Source organism: Canis aureus, chromosome 6 (genome assembly GCF_053574225.1).
Source record: "Canis aureus isolate CA01 chromosome 6, VMU_Caureus_v.1.0, whole genome shotgun sequence".
In the NCBI taxonomy this organism is placed as follows: domain Eukaryota; kingdom Metazoa; phylum Chordata; class Mammalia; order Carnivora; family Canidae; genus Canis; species Canis aureus.
Window position 1 is genome coordinate 65,025,009 of NC_135616.1, and position 15,759 is coordinate 65,040,767.

The following is a 15,759-nucleotide window of genomic DNA, read 5'->3' on the forward strand; positions in this document are numbered from 1 at the left end:
CTAAGGCAGGGTAGGGTGGCCTTGCTGGTTGGTTATGGAAGGAGATAGAGACCACCTTGAAGGCAGGCCAGGAATATGGTGCTTCCCTCTTTCCCCCACACCACCTCATAAAGTGGTGCTTCCAACCTGGTCTGTTTTTGAGCCATAGCGGGCCATCCTCCCCGCCCCCCCCATGCCAGTGACCCCACTTCACCTTCTTCCCCTCCATGCAGCCAGGGGATCTCCTCCCTCCTCACCACCCCCCCCACCCGCCCTGCTCTCTGCCTCCCCTGAATTCCCCGAAGCAGCCGGCCCCTCCGTGACGAGCTGTCAGCCCAGGAGCCACACAGGCTGTGCCATCCCCGACTCTGCTCTGCGTGGCAGCGCGCATCAGCTGTCGGAGTGCCCCTCTCCCTCCCTCGCGTCCCCTCCCCTTCCTGGGCCGCCAGCTCTGTCCCCGAGCGGAGCCGCAGAGGGAGCCGAGCGGCGCTGCAGCTGCTCTGCTGGGGGCGCCGAGGTGACGGGGAGGTGGCGGGGCCTCCCACCTTCTCCCCAGTGCCAGGAGGTGGCCGGCTCTGTCACTCGGGGCCTCCCCGCGCCATGCCCCGCTGGGGCCGGGGCCCGCCACACCTTCCCGGCTGCGCTGCCCGCTGCCCGACAGGTAAGAGAGGGCAGGGCCTGGATGGGTCCCTGGACTGGCCGCCCCCAGTCCCCAGCCTCGTGAGAAGGGCAGGACACCTAGGCCAGAGAAGGCACTGTCCTCCTGTCGTCCTCGCTCGCTCACTCTCTAGCAGAGCTCTGCACAGGGGGGCCAACCTGTCGCCCTTGCCAGGAGCAAGAGTGCAGGACTGTGCCCATTCTTGCCACTTAGTGGGTGCTAAGCTGCGAAGGCTCTTCTTCTTTTTTTTTTTTTTTTTTGGTTCTCCTTTCTTCTCAGTCCTAACTCCCCAGGTCCTGGGAAACCTGTTTCCTGGTCCCAAGAGATGCCGTTTCTCTGCTCGCATCCCTTGGAGGGGGGCTCTGAAAATATTGTAGGTTTGCTATCTGGGCTAGGACACCGTCTCTTTTCCTTCCATTCACGTATTTTCTGCTGCCGTTTTAAGCGGGTCGCCTGCACAGCGGTCTGGCTGCCCACAGCATCTGTTTTGTTTTGTCAGCCTGCAAGTCTCCAGCGTTGCTGGTGACTAACGCTGGTGACACATTCCGATGCAGAGGGACTCACAATCACAATGAGTTGGAGGGAGATTAAAATACATTGGAGGTTGCCCCTTTCTTCTGTGTTTTTTTTTTTTTTCACCACCACCCCCAGCTCCATGGGGTATAATTGGCAAATAAAATTGTGGTATGTTTAAAGTGTACAATTTGATGATCTGATACACAGACACATTGTGAAAGGCTCCCCATCATCAAGTTAACTAACATCTGTTGGCAGACCACTGATTTATTTTTTTTAATTAAAAAAATTTTAGATTACTATAGACAATGCTGAAGTAAAATCATAGTTAAAATTTTGCTCACATTCTAGATTATTTTCTTAGTCTTACAACTAGACTTGCTGGGGCAAGTTTTTTTTTTTTTAAACTGAGATATAATTGACACGTAACATATCGGTTTCAGGCATATAACATAATTTGGTATATTTTGTATTGCAAAGTGATCACCACAATAAACGTAGTTAACATCCATCATCACACATAGCTACCAATTTTTTTTGGCAGGTCACCAATTGCTAAGCAGTGAGTTGAGGGCACAGTTGCCACGTACAGGAGGTGACGAGGCCCTGGCATCAGCTAGCTGGGTCCTTCTTGGGGCTGTCTCCGTAGTGATTTTTGGGAGGTGTGGGAGGAGAGTGGCTTTTCTCTTTCTATGTTAGAGCCGCTCACCATTAATCCATTGTTTCATACACATACTGCAATTCTGGCTTTCGGGTCCTTATAAGTCCTGATCTTGGGATGCTTTTAACCTGGTGAAATAAGGGAAGCCTACTGCATCCTACAACTTGGGTTATTTTTAGATTATTTGTTCCTACAGATTTGAAAAACTTCAGGGTTTTCTTGGAAGATGGAGAGGGTACTGGAAAGTGGGGCAGCGAGATAGCTGTTATCGTGAGATCCTATAAATGTTTGGGGAAATCTCAAAGCTGTAAACATGCAATGTGGTATTTATTATGCTATTGATGGCTGTTACTATTTTGGGAATGATAACCTCATGAGCACTCAGTCACTCCGGTAAACTAGTTTTTATTAACCATTTGCTCTCTGCTCAGTCCTTAGAGTAGGTTTTCTGGAGAAGGTGGATAGGACTGGGGTGAGCAGGGACTGGAGTCTGTAGAGAGTGCCCTGTAGCTCACCGTGGCCAGGCATCAGTAAGCCACCGCTGGTGACCAGTTCCTTCAGTTTTTTTTTTTCCTTTAATTTCACCCAGTGCCTACCACATAAAGAATCTGAAACCTTTCTCATAATTGTTGTCCAGTTGAATTAAATCTGCTACTGAAGCCAATGTCTTTCTTAACTCTGACTTGAAGATCATGGTTCCTTAGCTAACGGTAGCCATTTCACAAATGCCAGGTACTCCCAGGTGATTGAGTGAGAGTGTGAATGGATGGCTGAGCAAAACCCATCATATTTCCATAAAAAAAAAAAAAAACAACCTCCAAATGTGGATCTCAGTGATGGATATACAGCTGCAACTGAAATGTGTGTAGAGTAGGGAAAACCCTGGTGGTCTTGGGTTCAAGTGTCCCTAGGGTCATTAATGGAGTTACCCTGAGCCTTTCATTCAGGGATCCTGAACAGCTTTGCTCTTATAGTCTGTAAAATGGGCACAGTAGCAAACACCCAGCTTACCTCCAGAGGTGTTTGTGAGATAAACTAAAAGGAATAATGGGTAGCTCCCAATTATCACAATGCTGGACAACTTTGCTAGGCTCTTTCCCTGTATTATGCTGTTTCATCTTCTCAACTTCCCAGAGCAAACCAAGGGTCATGGAGGCCAAGAAACTTGAAATATTCAGCCAGAGAAGTGAAAGCAGTTTGTACGTTGTGATTGTGCCATGGAAATGTGAGTTTTGTTGTGTGTGATGACTTCATGGCTTAGAGTTTTTGTGCTGCCTGTCCTATTCCAGGCTCTCTGTTGTGTGCCTCTTTATTTCCTCTTTGTCCAAATACGTCTACCTCCAGGGATGCTGAAATGCTCCTTTCCTCCCATATTGCCTCAGGGATCAGGATATTTTTCGCTGTCCAGGAAGCTTCAGCCTTCTCATCAGGACCTTTATTAGTGTGTTGTGTATGGAATTTACAAAAGGCTTTTGAATTTTTCAACAACAGATCCTAGAAGGAAAAAGGCCGCAGAAAAGCTGAATGGCTTAAGGTAGATTCCCACCAGGCCTTGTCTCTCAAGGAAAAGTGTCAGAATTTGCTCTGTAACTTCGTGCATCAGAGTGCACCTACACAGCCCTGGCCCCTCCTCCTGCCCCGGGTGTAGACATTGATGTGCACTGGCACAGGCACAAAAGCAAGTCACCTCCTTTCCCTGAGGGCTCTGTGCTGGTAGGCGCAAATCCCAGAGCTGTCCCTGGAGGTGGCCCAGGCTACTCCACTCCACTGTTTCCTACCACTATTGGTGTACCGGAGCCGGAGCCCATCCCTGCTCTGATGACTCTGGAGTTTCCTTCTTGTGTGATTCTAAGTGGCTGACCAGAAGCGAGCTGGGAGGACATAAAAGCCATTGCTGAAGTCATTGAAGCTGGAGGATTAGAAACAGCTTGTTTTATATTCAGAGGAGGGGAGAAGGTTGAAGCTGCTTTCTGCCCACAGCTGTAAACCCTGATGGCAAGTGGTAAAGCTTTTGTTACTGCCTAAGGAGGGGGAAGAGATTGATAGCCAGTGCCCTGGCACTGCAAGATAGGAGGAGAGAGCCACACTTCAATTGTGGCAGTCCCTCATGCTTCTATCACAGCCCCAGGGCTTTGGAAACTAGGTCCTGCTGCTTCTGTCTCCCAGGCCTGCTACCCCTTCCTCTGCAGCCTCCACCCCACCCCCATTTGGTGTTGGGCCTCTGCATTCTATGACTCTGATACTGTCAATGTGACTTCATGTCTTCATAAGACTGAATAATGTACGATCCATGTTGGCTTATATATCTCACTGAATTCTTAAAATAAAACAGGAGGTTGGCATGGCCTTAGTAATTCTGATTTCATAGATAAGAAAGCAAGGTCTTCGGCCAAGACGACCCAGCCATGAATGGGCAGAGTGGGAACTTGAACCCTTGTCACCAGATACTGGAGCCTGTGCCATTTCTATGACTTTAAGCTGCCTCTCCCTGCCAGCATCCTGCTCTAAACCTGGTCTCACCCACCTGTCTGCTGGCTGGTTCAGTTATGTTCAACAAACATTATTGAGCATCTTCTTGATCCCAGGCACTGTGCCAGATGCTGGGGATTTAGAGAGGAAAAATACAGCTTTCTCCTCTGTAATATGCATAGGTCATGTACTACGTATGTCTGGTACATTGCTTGGCACATAAGAGATACCTAAATGTTAGTTGAATAAATGGAGGAATGGATGAATGAGTAGTTTCCTGTCCTTGGTGGACTTAATAGTCTGGGGTTAGGAGATGAGAGTTGTAGGCAACTAATCACACCACTCTGATGTAGAGAAGTATGTTTGGATCAGAGACCAAAGAGGTCAAGAACCAGGGGCTGTGAAGCAGGACAGGGGCAGAGCAGTGCTAGTAAGGATGCAGAGGAGAGGACAGATGTGAAAACTGTGAAGAAGATTTAATCAGTATGACTTGGTAATTGGCTTACTATAGGAGATGAGAGAAAGGGGGTCCTGTATTATTATTTCCCTATTTCTGACTTGAGTTACTCAGTGGATGGTGGTGTCAGAACCTGAGACCAGGAATTCCAGAGGAAGAAGTGTGTGTGTGTGTGTGTGTGTGTGTGTGTGGTGATGTAAGGGAGGGGGATAAAATGGGTCCGGAAAAGGAGGAAGGAGGGGCTGTGATGTGCTCAATGTTTAGATGTATATTTGTATTTGTTGTGCCCGTGGGATGCCTGAGGGGTGTGTTCAACAATCCATGGGCCATAAGAATCTATATAATTGGAAGAGGGACTGGAATTAGATGAAAATATTCAGAAATGGTCAGTATACTCAGTGTAGTTGGGATTATGGGCAAGTGTGAGATTGCCCAAGGAGCATTTAAGAAGAGAGAAGAAAACCAAGGTTAGAAGGCAGGAGAATGTCAACATTATGGGGTGGGCAGAGGAGGAGCCAGCGAAAGAGACCAAAGGGAAGGCGAGTGAGGACAGGGTAAGGCTACAGAGGTCAAGGCGGTGGAGGTGCCAGAATGAACAGTCACCATGGCAAATACGGCCAAGAGGTCCATAAGGACAAGGACCACTGGACCACTGAACCTCACAATATAGAGGTTGCTCTTTCAGGGATGTGGTAGGGGTGGGAGCCAAATTGTAAAGAACTGAGGAAGGGATAGGAAGTAGGGAAACAGGAAATTTTTTCAGGTAGTTTTGCTGACATAAGGAGGACCCCCCCACACTCCCAAGGGAGGATTTTTTTTTAATGAAAGTATTTTTATTTGTAAGTATAGAATAACATGAGAGAGGACAGAATAAAGATAGAGGGTTGATAAAGCAGGGCAGGTGGGAAGGAGGGGCTCAAGGCCACAGGAGGAAGGATTTACCTTGAGTAGACACATCTGTGAGTGGTGGGTTGCAAGTAAGGTTGTGTGTAAATGTGGATAGACTTGCAGGAAAAAAAAAAGACTTGCAGGGGAGGAGGCAGGGAAAGAGGTTGAGATATTTCATACCTGAGGCTTTGATTATCTTGGTGAAGCAGGAGATCAGGCTGGGGGTGTGTGAAGGATTGTGCTTGTCGCATGAGCCTCCTCTTTCCCTATACCGTGGCTTCCTGACCTTTGGCTGCCATCACAGAAACCAGCTGCCCACTGAGAAGCTAGTTCGTAAAAACCAGGTTTACTCTTTAAGGCTGTGGTTACAATAGGAATGGAGGAGTTTTGGGGAGGTGAGCGAACAGATCATCATTTGTATCCTCATCCGAGGTTGAAGTATCGCCCTAGATTCTGGATGCGTAGGTGGGCAGCTCAGCAGCGGGAAGAAAGGATGTAGCAGGATTCCACCCTGGAGCTCGGGGTTGGAGTTCTGGCCATGCCTTAAGAAATGTGACCGTGGGCAAAGTCTTTAAAATTTAATTTCTGTAGGTGATATACCCATTCTAAACCTCTATGAATTTTGGCACCTGCTCCCTGGGAGTCCAATAAAAGGCTTTTCTGAAAATGGGTTTATTCATAGGGAAGAAAACTTACAATGCAGGAAATCAGTTCTCATTCAAATCACCTCTTTCGATATTTCAGTTTCCTTGCACTAATAGTTTACACTTTATAGGTTCAATTTACTGAAGCACATATTGTCAGTGGTCACATATTTATAACACTTTTATGCACAATTTCAGAAATACGCAAACCAAGAGACTAGAACAATGAGTACACACCTGGTACTACCTTCTGCTTTCCACTCTAGATGATTTTGTTTTCTTTCTTTCTTTTTTTTTTAGTTTAAATTCAGTTTGCCAACATATAGTATGATACCCAGTATTCATCACATCACGTGCCCTCCTTAATGCCCAACACTGAGTTACCGTAACCTCCACCCACCTTCCCTCCTGCAACCCTTTGTTTGTTTCCCAGAGTTAGGAGTCTCTCATGGTTTGTCTTCCTCTCTAATGTTTCCCCACTCAGTTTCCTCCTTTCACTTATTGTCCCTTTCACTATTTCTTATATTCCACATATAAGTGGGACCATATGATAATTGTCTTTCTCTAATTGACATATTTTACTCAGCATAATACCCTCCAGTTCCATCTACATCGAAGTAAATGGTAGGTATTCAGCCTTTCTGATGGCTAATATTCCATATATATATATATATATATATATATATATATATATATATATACACCACATCTTCTTTATTCATTCATCTGTCGAAGGACATTGTGGCTCCTTCCACAGTTTGGCTATGGTGGACATTGCTGCTATGAACAGGGGCGTGCAGGTGTCCTGGTGTTTCACTACATCTGTATATTTGGCCACCCTAGATGATTTTGAAGCAATTTCCAGGTAGCATACCATTTCATCTTGAAATATTTCAGAATGTTTCTCTAACTAATAAGTTTATTAAGAAGAAAAATAACCTTGGGTGAGCAACTGGGTGGCTTAGTGGTTGAGTGTCTGCTTTCAGCTCAGGGCATGATCCCGGGGTCCTGGGATCAAGTCCTGTATCAGGCTCCCTGCAGGGCACCTGCTTCTCCCTTGCCTATGTGTCTGCCTTTCTGTGTCTCTCATGAATGAATAAATAAAATCTTAAAAGAAAAAAAATCAATATCACACTAATATTAGTACTTAATCAGTGCTCATATTTCCCCATATTGTCTCATGATATTTTTTATGGTTTTACATTTGAATCATAGTTCCAAAATATATTCCACATATTGCACTTGGTTGATGTATTTCTTTAAATATATCTAACACTGGTGACCACTGTCGGAGGGACAGTCTTATAATTCCTATAGTTCTATAACATCTCCTGATTTTGTGTCATTTTGCCCCGTGTTGGTTTACCATTTAATTTTCGGAGGCCTAAGGAATAATTTCAGTTTAGACTCCAAAGTCTCTGAGGTTTAATTTTAAAATTCCTTCTAGACACACTTAAAAGGAGAAGTTGAAAGATAGTAAAGAGAGAAAAGAGGTAGAAAAATGAAAAGACTGCAGGGAGCAGCAAGGAGACAAATGAAGGCCTGAGAGGAACAAAAGCAAATAAAAAAGATATCGGAGACACACGTCACCCGCCCTGCACCAAGATGCTTGAAAATCCTCACAAACATGTTTCAAACGTTTCTGTGTCACCTCCGTTAGCAGGTAGTAAACATGAATCTTTAAATAAGGACATTGTATTGATTTAGTGCATTTTCCGAAGCAGTTTATCAAATAGCTGAGCAGATGTCATCCAAGTAATCCTCTATGTGAAGTAGGCAAGGAGTAGGAATTCTAATTCCCATTTTATAGATGACGAAGCAGATGAGATAGCTAATACTAGTGGCTCACACTAAGCACTCATTTGCCATTTGCCAAGCATTGCGCGAATCACTCAGCTAATCCGTATAACAATCCTTTAACAAGCCTGCGGCATTGGAACTGTGATCTTCATCTTACCTGCGATAAAAATGACTCAAGGAGAGGAACGTGCCCATAGTTACAGATCTGGAAAATTACAGAGTGGGGATTGCAACTCAGGCCGCTCCAACCCACTCCTCTTTTTTCTGGGTCAGTCTACTCCCCACTAAATCAGCAATCCTTTAAAAAAATTTTTTTTGCATATACTTGCTTGCTGGTATAATTCCATTTAAGGGGAAGCTCAAAGCATCACCAAGTATAATACAGATTTTCCTCGATTTAGGATGGGGGTCTGTCCCGATGAACTCATCATAAAGGTGAAAATGTCATAAGTTGAAAATGCATCGAATGCACCTGACCTACTAAACATCATAGCTTAGCCTAGGCTACCTGAAACATGTTCAGAACACTTACGGTAGCTATCGTTGGGTAAAACCATCTAACACAAAAGCCCATTTTAAAATAAAGTATTGCATATCTCATGTGATTTATTGAGTAAACTTGCACTGAAAGTGAAAACCAGCATGGTTGTACGGGTGGAGGATAGGCTGTAGGGGTATCAGTTGTTGACTCTCGTGATGACGTGGCTGACCGGGAGCTCGCTGCCACTGAGCGGTGTCAAGAGAGAGCATCCTGATGTCACCACATATCACCAGCCTGGGAAAAAGAGTAAAATGCAAAATTCAAAGCATGGTTTCCACTTAATGCGTATCACTTTCTCACTATGGTGAAGTCAGACAATCGTAAGGGGAACAATTATCGGTAGAACCGTCGTAAGTCAGGGACCGTCTGTGGTAGGGTATACAGTGGGCTAGAATTTGCAAGGCGTTTCCCACAGACTTTTTCATTTCTTTCTTATAACCAACCACTCTGAAAAACAGAGCAGTTAATTTGGGTTTTACAGAGGAGGAAAATGGAATTCAAAGTTGATGATCACATAGCTAGTTAGGGTAGTTAGTGTCACAGAACTAGTTATCAGCAGGGTCAGGACCAGAGGCCCTTTCTTCCCATTCCAGATCCTGTTCAGTTCTCTTTGCAAACCTCACGGGCCGACACCTTTGCTGACTTCTTGCCACAACCCCGCTGTTGTTCCTTGTGAGAAGTTGAGCAGGCTTATTACAAATTAAATATCCGGATGCTTGAACTGATGAGCAGGAAATGAGGCTGCTAATACTCAGAGGAATGAAATTGAGACGTATTTTTTTTTTTTTTAGTAGAATTTTGGGCCGAGTGGCCTCTTTCTGTCCTTCCCTTCCCTGTGTCCTTCCAGTCTCCATGGAAACCCCAAATCAATGCAGCATATGTTGATTCATGTTTCTGCTGTTACTAGGAAGCTACAAAGTGGAAATTGCTTTTAAAAGATTTGTGGAAGAGCTTTAGCGTGCTGACCAGAATTCAAATCTAATATCCAAATGACTGTTTTATTAAAAGCTTTTAATGTGGTACTGTCTTAGGTGGTATGTTGATTAAATAAACACACAGGGGGCATTTGGCAATAAACCTCCACCTCTACTAACATGGCTTTTAAAAATATTATATTGCAGACTTTAATTCCCTTTATCTTCCATTTAATTACATTTTTGTAGCCTGTGTGACAATGCCAGGTGCTCCTTTTGCTCTTGATTAATTCCACCCTGCCCTGACCAGGGCTGTTGGGAACAATAGTTTGCAAATGCCTTAGGTACCCATGCTGCTGCTCCTGAGAGTCATTAGCATTAGGCCGACTTCAGTCTTGACCCAGAGACTGCAAAGCTCTCAAGTGTTTCCGCCATAAGAAATCCTCAGTGATTTTTCAGATTTTTTTTTCTATGAGCTCAGAATCAAATGCAGCTGACATTTATTAAACATCTGCTTCATACGAGGCAATGAGAATTGATAGCAAGGGGAGTAAGTCATAGAGTCTGTCTTTGTGGAACATGGGGTCATCTGGGAGGATCAGAAAACATAAATCACAAGGATAAACTACAGACCATGCGGGCTGTCAGAGAGTCACACAGCAATGTGGTGGTGTTGGGATGGAGGGATTCCTTCTGATTGAGGGCGTTCTGAAAAGCGTTGGAAAGGAGAATTTTTATCTTGGAGGGATTGGGTTTAGAGAAGGAACTAGGACTTAAGAGGCAGATCCGGGGAAGGGTTTGGTGAGGGGGGAACATTCTGGGCAGAGGGGGCAATGATGGGGTTAGGCATGTGTGTGCAAGCATGTATGCACAATGGGATATAAGACTGGATACATAAGTGGGACCAAACTGTTAGAATGTCAGGCAGGAAAAATCGGTACAATGAAGCCCATCAAAAATTATTCTACAGACCATTTATGATACATGTTCGGTGGGTAACACTGGTGGTAGTGTAGCGTGCCAGGAGGTTTATGGGGAATGGGGGAGGCCATGACTTAGGAGGCGTTGGAAGAGGCATATACTATGGTGGGTGCCCAATAGCCTCTGAATGGCAGTGTCAATGGATGGAAGGGGATAAAGTTGAGAAATATTTCAGAAATATAACGAGAAGTTTTAAAAATCAGTTCAACAGGGCAACAGAGAAAATAAACCCAGAAATACCTGTATTTAGTACCCTGAGGGGCTAGGACACAGAGTACATGAGCATGCATAGGGAACCTGGCAGGAAAGGAGGATTTGGAGGGGAAGGGGGTTGTTTCTGACACAGTTGCGTCTGCAGAATCTGAAAGGGATGGAATTGTCCTGCTGTCCTCTGGAAAAGCCAGTGTGGAGCTCATGAGAGGCAGGACTAAAGCATCCATGCCAGAGAGACACACTGGCCCATGCCTGGAAAGGTTGGGTTTCCTAAGAGGAGCAAACAGAGAATGGGAAAAGCTGAGAGGTGCAAGGCAGCCTGAGAAGCCAGAGCAGGGCTTGTAATGCCTGTTTTCCTGGGGAAAGCCATGTGTCACCAGCAGAGATGTCCTATGCCTAGTCTTTAGCCAGCAACTCAGGAGCAGTAACCAGAAAAGAATCCAGAGCTCTGTATTCCTGGGCCGGGGCTGGCTGTAAGCCTGGGGACGCAGAGTTCAAGTAGGTGAGTGCCTTTCTTACTGGCACCCCAGCCTCCCTGCTTTTTCCTATTTCTCTCCTTCAGGAAAGGAGACCAGGCCAGAATGTTTAACCTTTTGATTCCCCTTAATCTCACTCCTCCCCCTACCCCCAAATTCTTTTTATTTTATTTATTCATGAGAGACACACAAGAGAGAGGCAGAAACATAGGTAGAGGGAGACAGGGAGCCTGATTCGGAACTCAATCCCAGGACTCTGGGATCACGACCTGAGCCGAAGGCAGACGCTCAACCACTGAACCACCCAGGTGCCCCTGCCTGGAATTCTTTATGCACCTGGTTCTATAGGAAGGAAGATTAACTTAGAGGCCTCCCCTGAGAGGGGGCTTCTACTGGGTCTGTGCTTCTCAAACTAGGGTGCTGTGTGGTTATGTTTTGGTGTTTAGGAATGTTTTGGTTAAAAAAAAGGTTAGACTAGTTTTAAATTTTTCTTTTTACTCCTGCTAGATGCATGTCCACACACTCTTGTCCCTCAGCTCTTCGTATTCCTGCTCTTTCTTAAAACTTTATTAATGATTCTATCTTTCCTTAAACATTTGGGCGGGCTTATTGACTTCCTATGACTATATTATTTCTCCAAAGGCTAATTGAAGATTCTGATGCCTAGTTAACATTAGTCAGCCCCCACTGGAGACTTGGGCCCATCTGCAGCCCCCCTGTCCTATCTCCTCAGTGCCTTTGAATCCTGGATGCCAGATGGGGCAGCATGAGACTTCGAGGGGGGCTTTATCTCACTATTTTAGCACCAGAAGAGGAGTCCCATGATGATACCACCTTTGTGTTACGGCAAGGGGCAGGGCAAGGGTTGGGAACATGAAGCTTGGTATCAGGCACTGACTCTGCCACTTGTAACTGACTTGTCTCTGTTTTTCCATCTATAAAATGGGGATGATGAAGATGTCAGCCTTGTAAGTGCATGGAATCACGAAGGCTCCACCTTACGGCATAAACTTATGTTGGATTAGGGAAGTGCTTATCAATGGGCTTTTATTCACAGTTTGTGCACCTGTTTTCTTTTCTTTTCTTTTCTTTCTTTCTTTCTTTCTTTCTTTCTTTCTTTCTTTCTTTCTTTTTTTTTTAAAGATTTTTATTTAGAGACATAGGCAGAGAGAGAAGCAGGCTCCCTGCAGGGAGCCCGATGCGAGATTCTATCCCAGGGCTCATGCCCTGAGCCCAAGGTGGACGCTCAACCACTGAGCCATCCAGGCGACCCTGTGTACCTGTTTCTTACGGTGCGGTGTATCAAGAAAATGTCCAGAAGCAAAGGATTCTCTTTATGCTTCAATTCTAAACCCTGGCTAGCATTGGCGGTCAAGGCAGGGGTTCCGAGGAATGGGAAACATTTCTTTTGCCTCTCATTTCATAATGCGAAGTTCCCTTTACCTAACAGAGGCACACCGTGGACATTTTTCAAGAGAGACAATGAGTCACTGTGGAGGCAGCATCAGGAGTTTTTATTTCATCCTCTCATCAGGCAACGTGGGGTTGCAGCAGACTCATGTCACTGAGAAAACACGAGTTATGCGACCAATAGATCTGCCAGGAATTCTGGGTCCCGGTGTGACGCAGTGGGAAGAGCTCTGCTGTAAGAGTTCTAAGAAAACAAATCTGGTCCCTCTGAGTTGCTTCTTACGTGTTATGTCGCTTTGAAAAAGACATGCTACCTTTTCCAGCCTCAATTTTCTCATCTGTAACTCGGAGATAATAATATTCTCTCTGGCTATGGAATAGGGTTGTTGAATAAGAACACATGAACATGCTTTCTACATGATAAAAGGTCAAACAAATGCAACCTAATATTTTTAGCATCAAGCCATCACTTTCTACAGAGATTTCTGCTGCCTCTAGCAAATGCCACCTTCCGGGTGTCCAAAAGGGCTCGCGGCAAAAGTTAGGTGCATTTGGAGGTAGTTCCTGAGTGGGAGCAGGAGACTCGGCCTTTGAGACTGGAGTGGAATGGGGAGAAGGGGAGCTTTGTCCCAGGGCAGTGCTTTGCAAACTTCAGCAGGCATCAGATTCACCTGGGAGGCTGGGCTACTTCCACTGAGTTTCTGATCTGTAGGTCTGGGGGTGGGGCCTGAGAATTTGCATTTCGAACACATTCCCAGGTGATGCTGACGCCGCTGGTCCAGGGACCATACTCAGAGAACTACTGTACTAGGGCAAGCAGGAAGAGAGAGTCCTCCTTCTGGAACCGAAACAGGCAGTGTGAAGATCCATATGTGGGTAAGGGGGCTTGGAAGAGAAAAAAAAAAAAAAAACAAAATGGTAGAAGACAGAAAAATGGGGATAATGTGCAGATTGGACAGAACAAAGGGAAAAGTCTCACTCCGTAACAAATGCAAGCAGGGGGAAGTTGCTAGGTGATGGATGAGGGAGAGAGGTGAATTTCCACTGAGGAAAAACCAGGAGCACAGAGTTGGAAATATACATGTTTTGAGGAGGCAGAGGAGGTGGAAATTTCTCATTAAGAAGTGAGGAGTGGTGTGTTTGGTGCTGGGGGGGTGGGAGGAGAGACAGACTCGGGGGGAAATGCCTCTGTCGAGGAAGGGGGACAGCTGAGATGTGCCAGAGGGGGTAATTTCAGGGCTGTGTGGTTTGGCTTGGTCGTGGAGCACAATAGAAATTGGGAGAAAGGGGGTGGAATTTAGATGTGTGACCTGCCCCGTAGCTTTCTTGCTCTCTGCATTTATCACATCACATCACACCCAGCAAGACAGCCCCCCTCCTCCTGGCTCATTAGGAGATTTGATTCGGCTTGGCTCCTGCTGTCAGCAGCTGTCTGGGGCAAGATCTTTATGCTCCCTGCTCCCTGAGCAGCAACCAGCCTTCAGCCAGCAGCGGAGCTCATTAGAAGAGGGCCCCCTGGACACTAGATTTTCAGCTCATTGGTGGCCGGAAAGAGTTAATACCTACGGCTTCGCTGCCCCCTGCACAGCCTCTGGGTGCAGAGGGGGAGGCAGCTTTGGGCTGTGGGGACCTCTCCTTGAGCTGCAGCCAGAGGAGCAGGGAAGCAGGTTAGTGAAGAGGAAGGTACGGGAGGAGTGCCAGGCGAGCTCTGCTCAGGGGCACCTCCTGCATCCTGCCAATGAGGATGGGCGTGCAGACTGTGCCCGGGAGCTGAGCCGCCGCCCGCTGGGTGTAGGCTGCTTCAGTATTTACTGGATGTGACAAGCAGAGAGAAGAGCTTTCAGCGGGGCTGCTCGCTGCCCGGCTCAAGTGGAGGGAGGTGTGTTGTGCTTGCATGCGTGTGTATATGTGTGTGTGCACGCACGAGTGTGCCTGTGCATTCATGCACACATGTTCTTCACCCATCAAGGATTTGACTGCTAAAAGAAAGATCTACTCTTTCCCCAGAACTCCTTAACCTGCAGCCTCTCTGACCATCCAGTTGGCAAAGACCTGCAGGCCATGAGGACTGGTCAAAGACAGTGAGTATTGCTTTTGCTTTTCTCTCTCCTCTTCAAGATGCCCATGTGGGCTGATTGCATTATCCATATTTAATTAACCTGCCTCTCCATGCATATTGATTGTTTTCTCCCCGCTGAGACTCTTAGTTTCTCTTCCCCTCTTTAAAAAGCATTGCTCTTTGCTTTTAACCTTTGTTTTTACCTTGAGTCCCCTCTTTCCATATGTCCCATCCTGTCTGCCCCAGAGTCACCTGTAACTGGATGTCTGCCTAACAGGGCACATTTCCGTGGGCCTTTCTGGGCTCCAGTGACCCCAAACTCCATCCCCTAGAAGTCAAGGACCAGATGGAATTAAGAGCCCCGAGGCACTGGGGTTGGGTGAATGAGGAAGCAGGGGCCAGAGTCTCCTGCAGATTCCGATTTAATTGAATTCAAGGCTGGGCTAAGTGAAGGGATGGTGGAGGGTCTGGGGGGGCGGGGGTGGGCACGGTGGGCAGCGCTGGATTTGGAAGGGAGAGAGGCAGGCATGAAGTGGTCCTGGCAAGCCAGTGGGAGCTAGCAGCGGGAGCGGGAAGAGCGACAGGGCAGGGACTGGAGGCCTGGTAATGCCTGCCCCAAATGACCTTGCCTGCTGTGTTTGTGGGGAGTCCTCCCTGGTTCTGTTCATCACCCGGTATAACGAAGGCCCCTAGCACAGGCTTCCCCTCCTCCAGGATGAGAGCCCATAAGCAAGGGAAAATGAGGCATAGGTGCCCCAAACAGTGATTTCTTACAGCTGGAAGAGAGAGAAGCTTCACTCTGTGAAGGGCTTTGATGTCCTGACGTCTGGGCCAGGCAGGTGTATGCACCATTAGAACAAAGGTTAAGGAGATGTCCCTACTGTCGGGGGGGATGTCATCTAAGCTCAGTCTCCTGGAGGTTGAGCTTTTACACAAACTCTTAACAATTTTTTTTTTCAGTGTTAACAAAGCCATGTTTTAATTTTACCAATTTTGATATTATTAGAGAAGGTATTTTAAAAAGTATTTGTGATACGTTCCGTGTAATATCAAAACAATTTAAACGGAGTAGACCGGGTAGGGGCCTTATCTA

General features: G+C 46.3%; 1 protein-coding gene across 7 annotated transcripts in view; it reads left to right on the top strand.

Annotated features, from left to right (window-relative positions):
- Positions 1-600: 600 nt before the first annotated feature.
- The window catches only part of RGS8 (regulator of G protein signaling 8), a 40,434-nt gene continuing 25,275 nt past the window's right edge, over positions 601-15,759 (top strand). For 2 of the 7 annotated variants that reach the window (XM_077902004.1, XM_077902009.1), the window contains exons 1-2: positions 14,285-14,486; positions 14,615-14,688. Coding sequence is in view for 3 of the 7 variants with exons in the window: in XM_077902009.1 (XP_077758135.1) it covers positions 14,669-14,688 (20 nt within the window). In the remaining 4 variants the exon portion in view is untranslated. The other 5 variants (XM_077902008.1, XM_077902003.1, XM_077902006.1 and 2 more) reach the window with 5 other exon arrangements.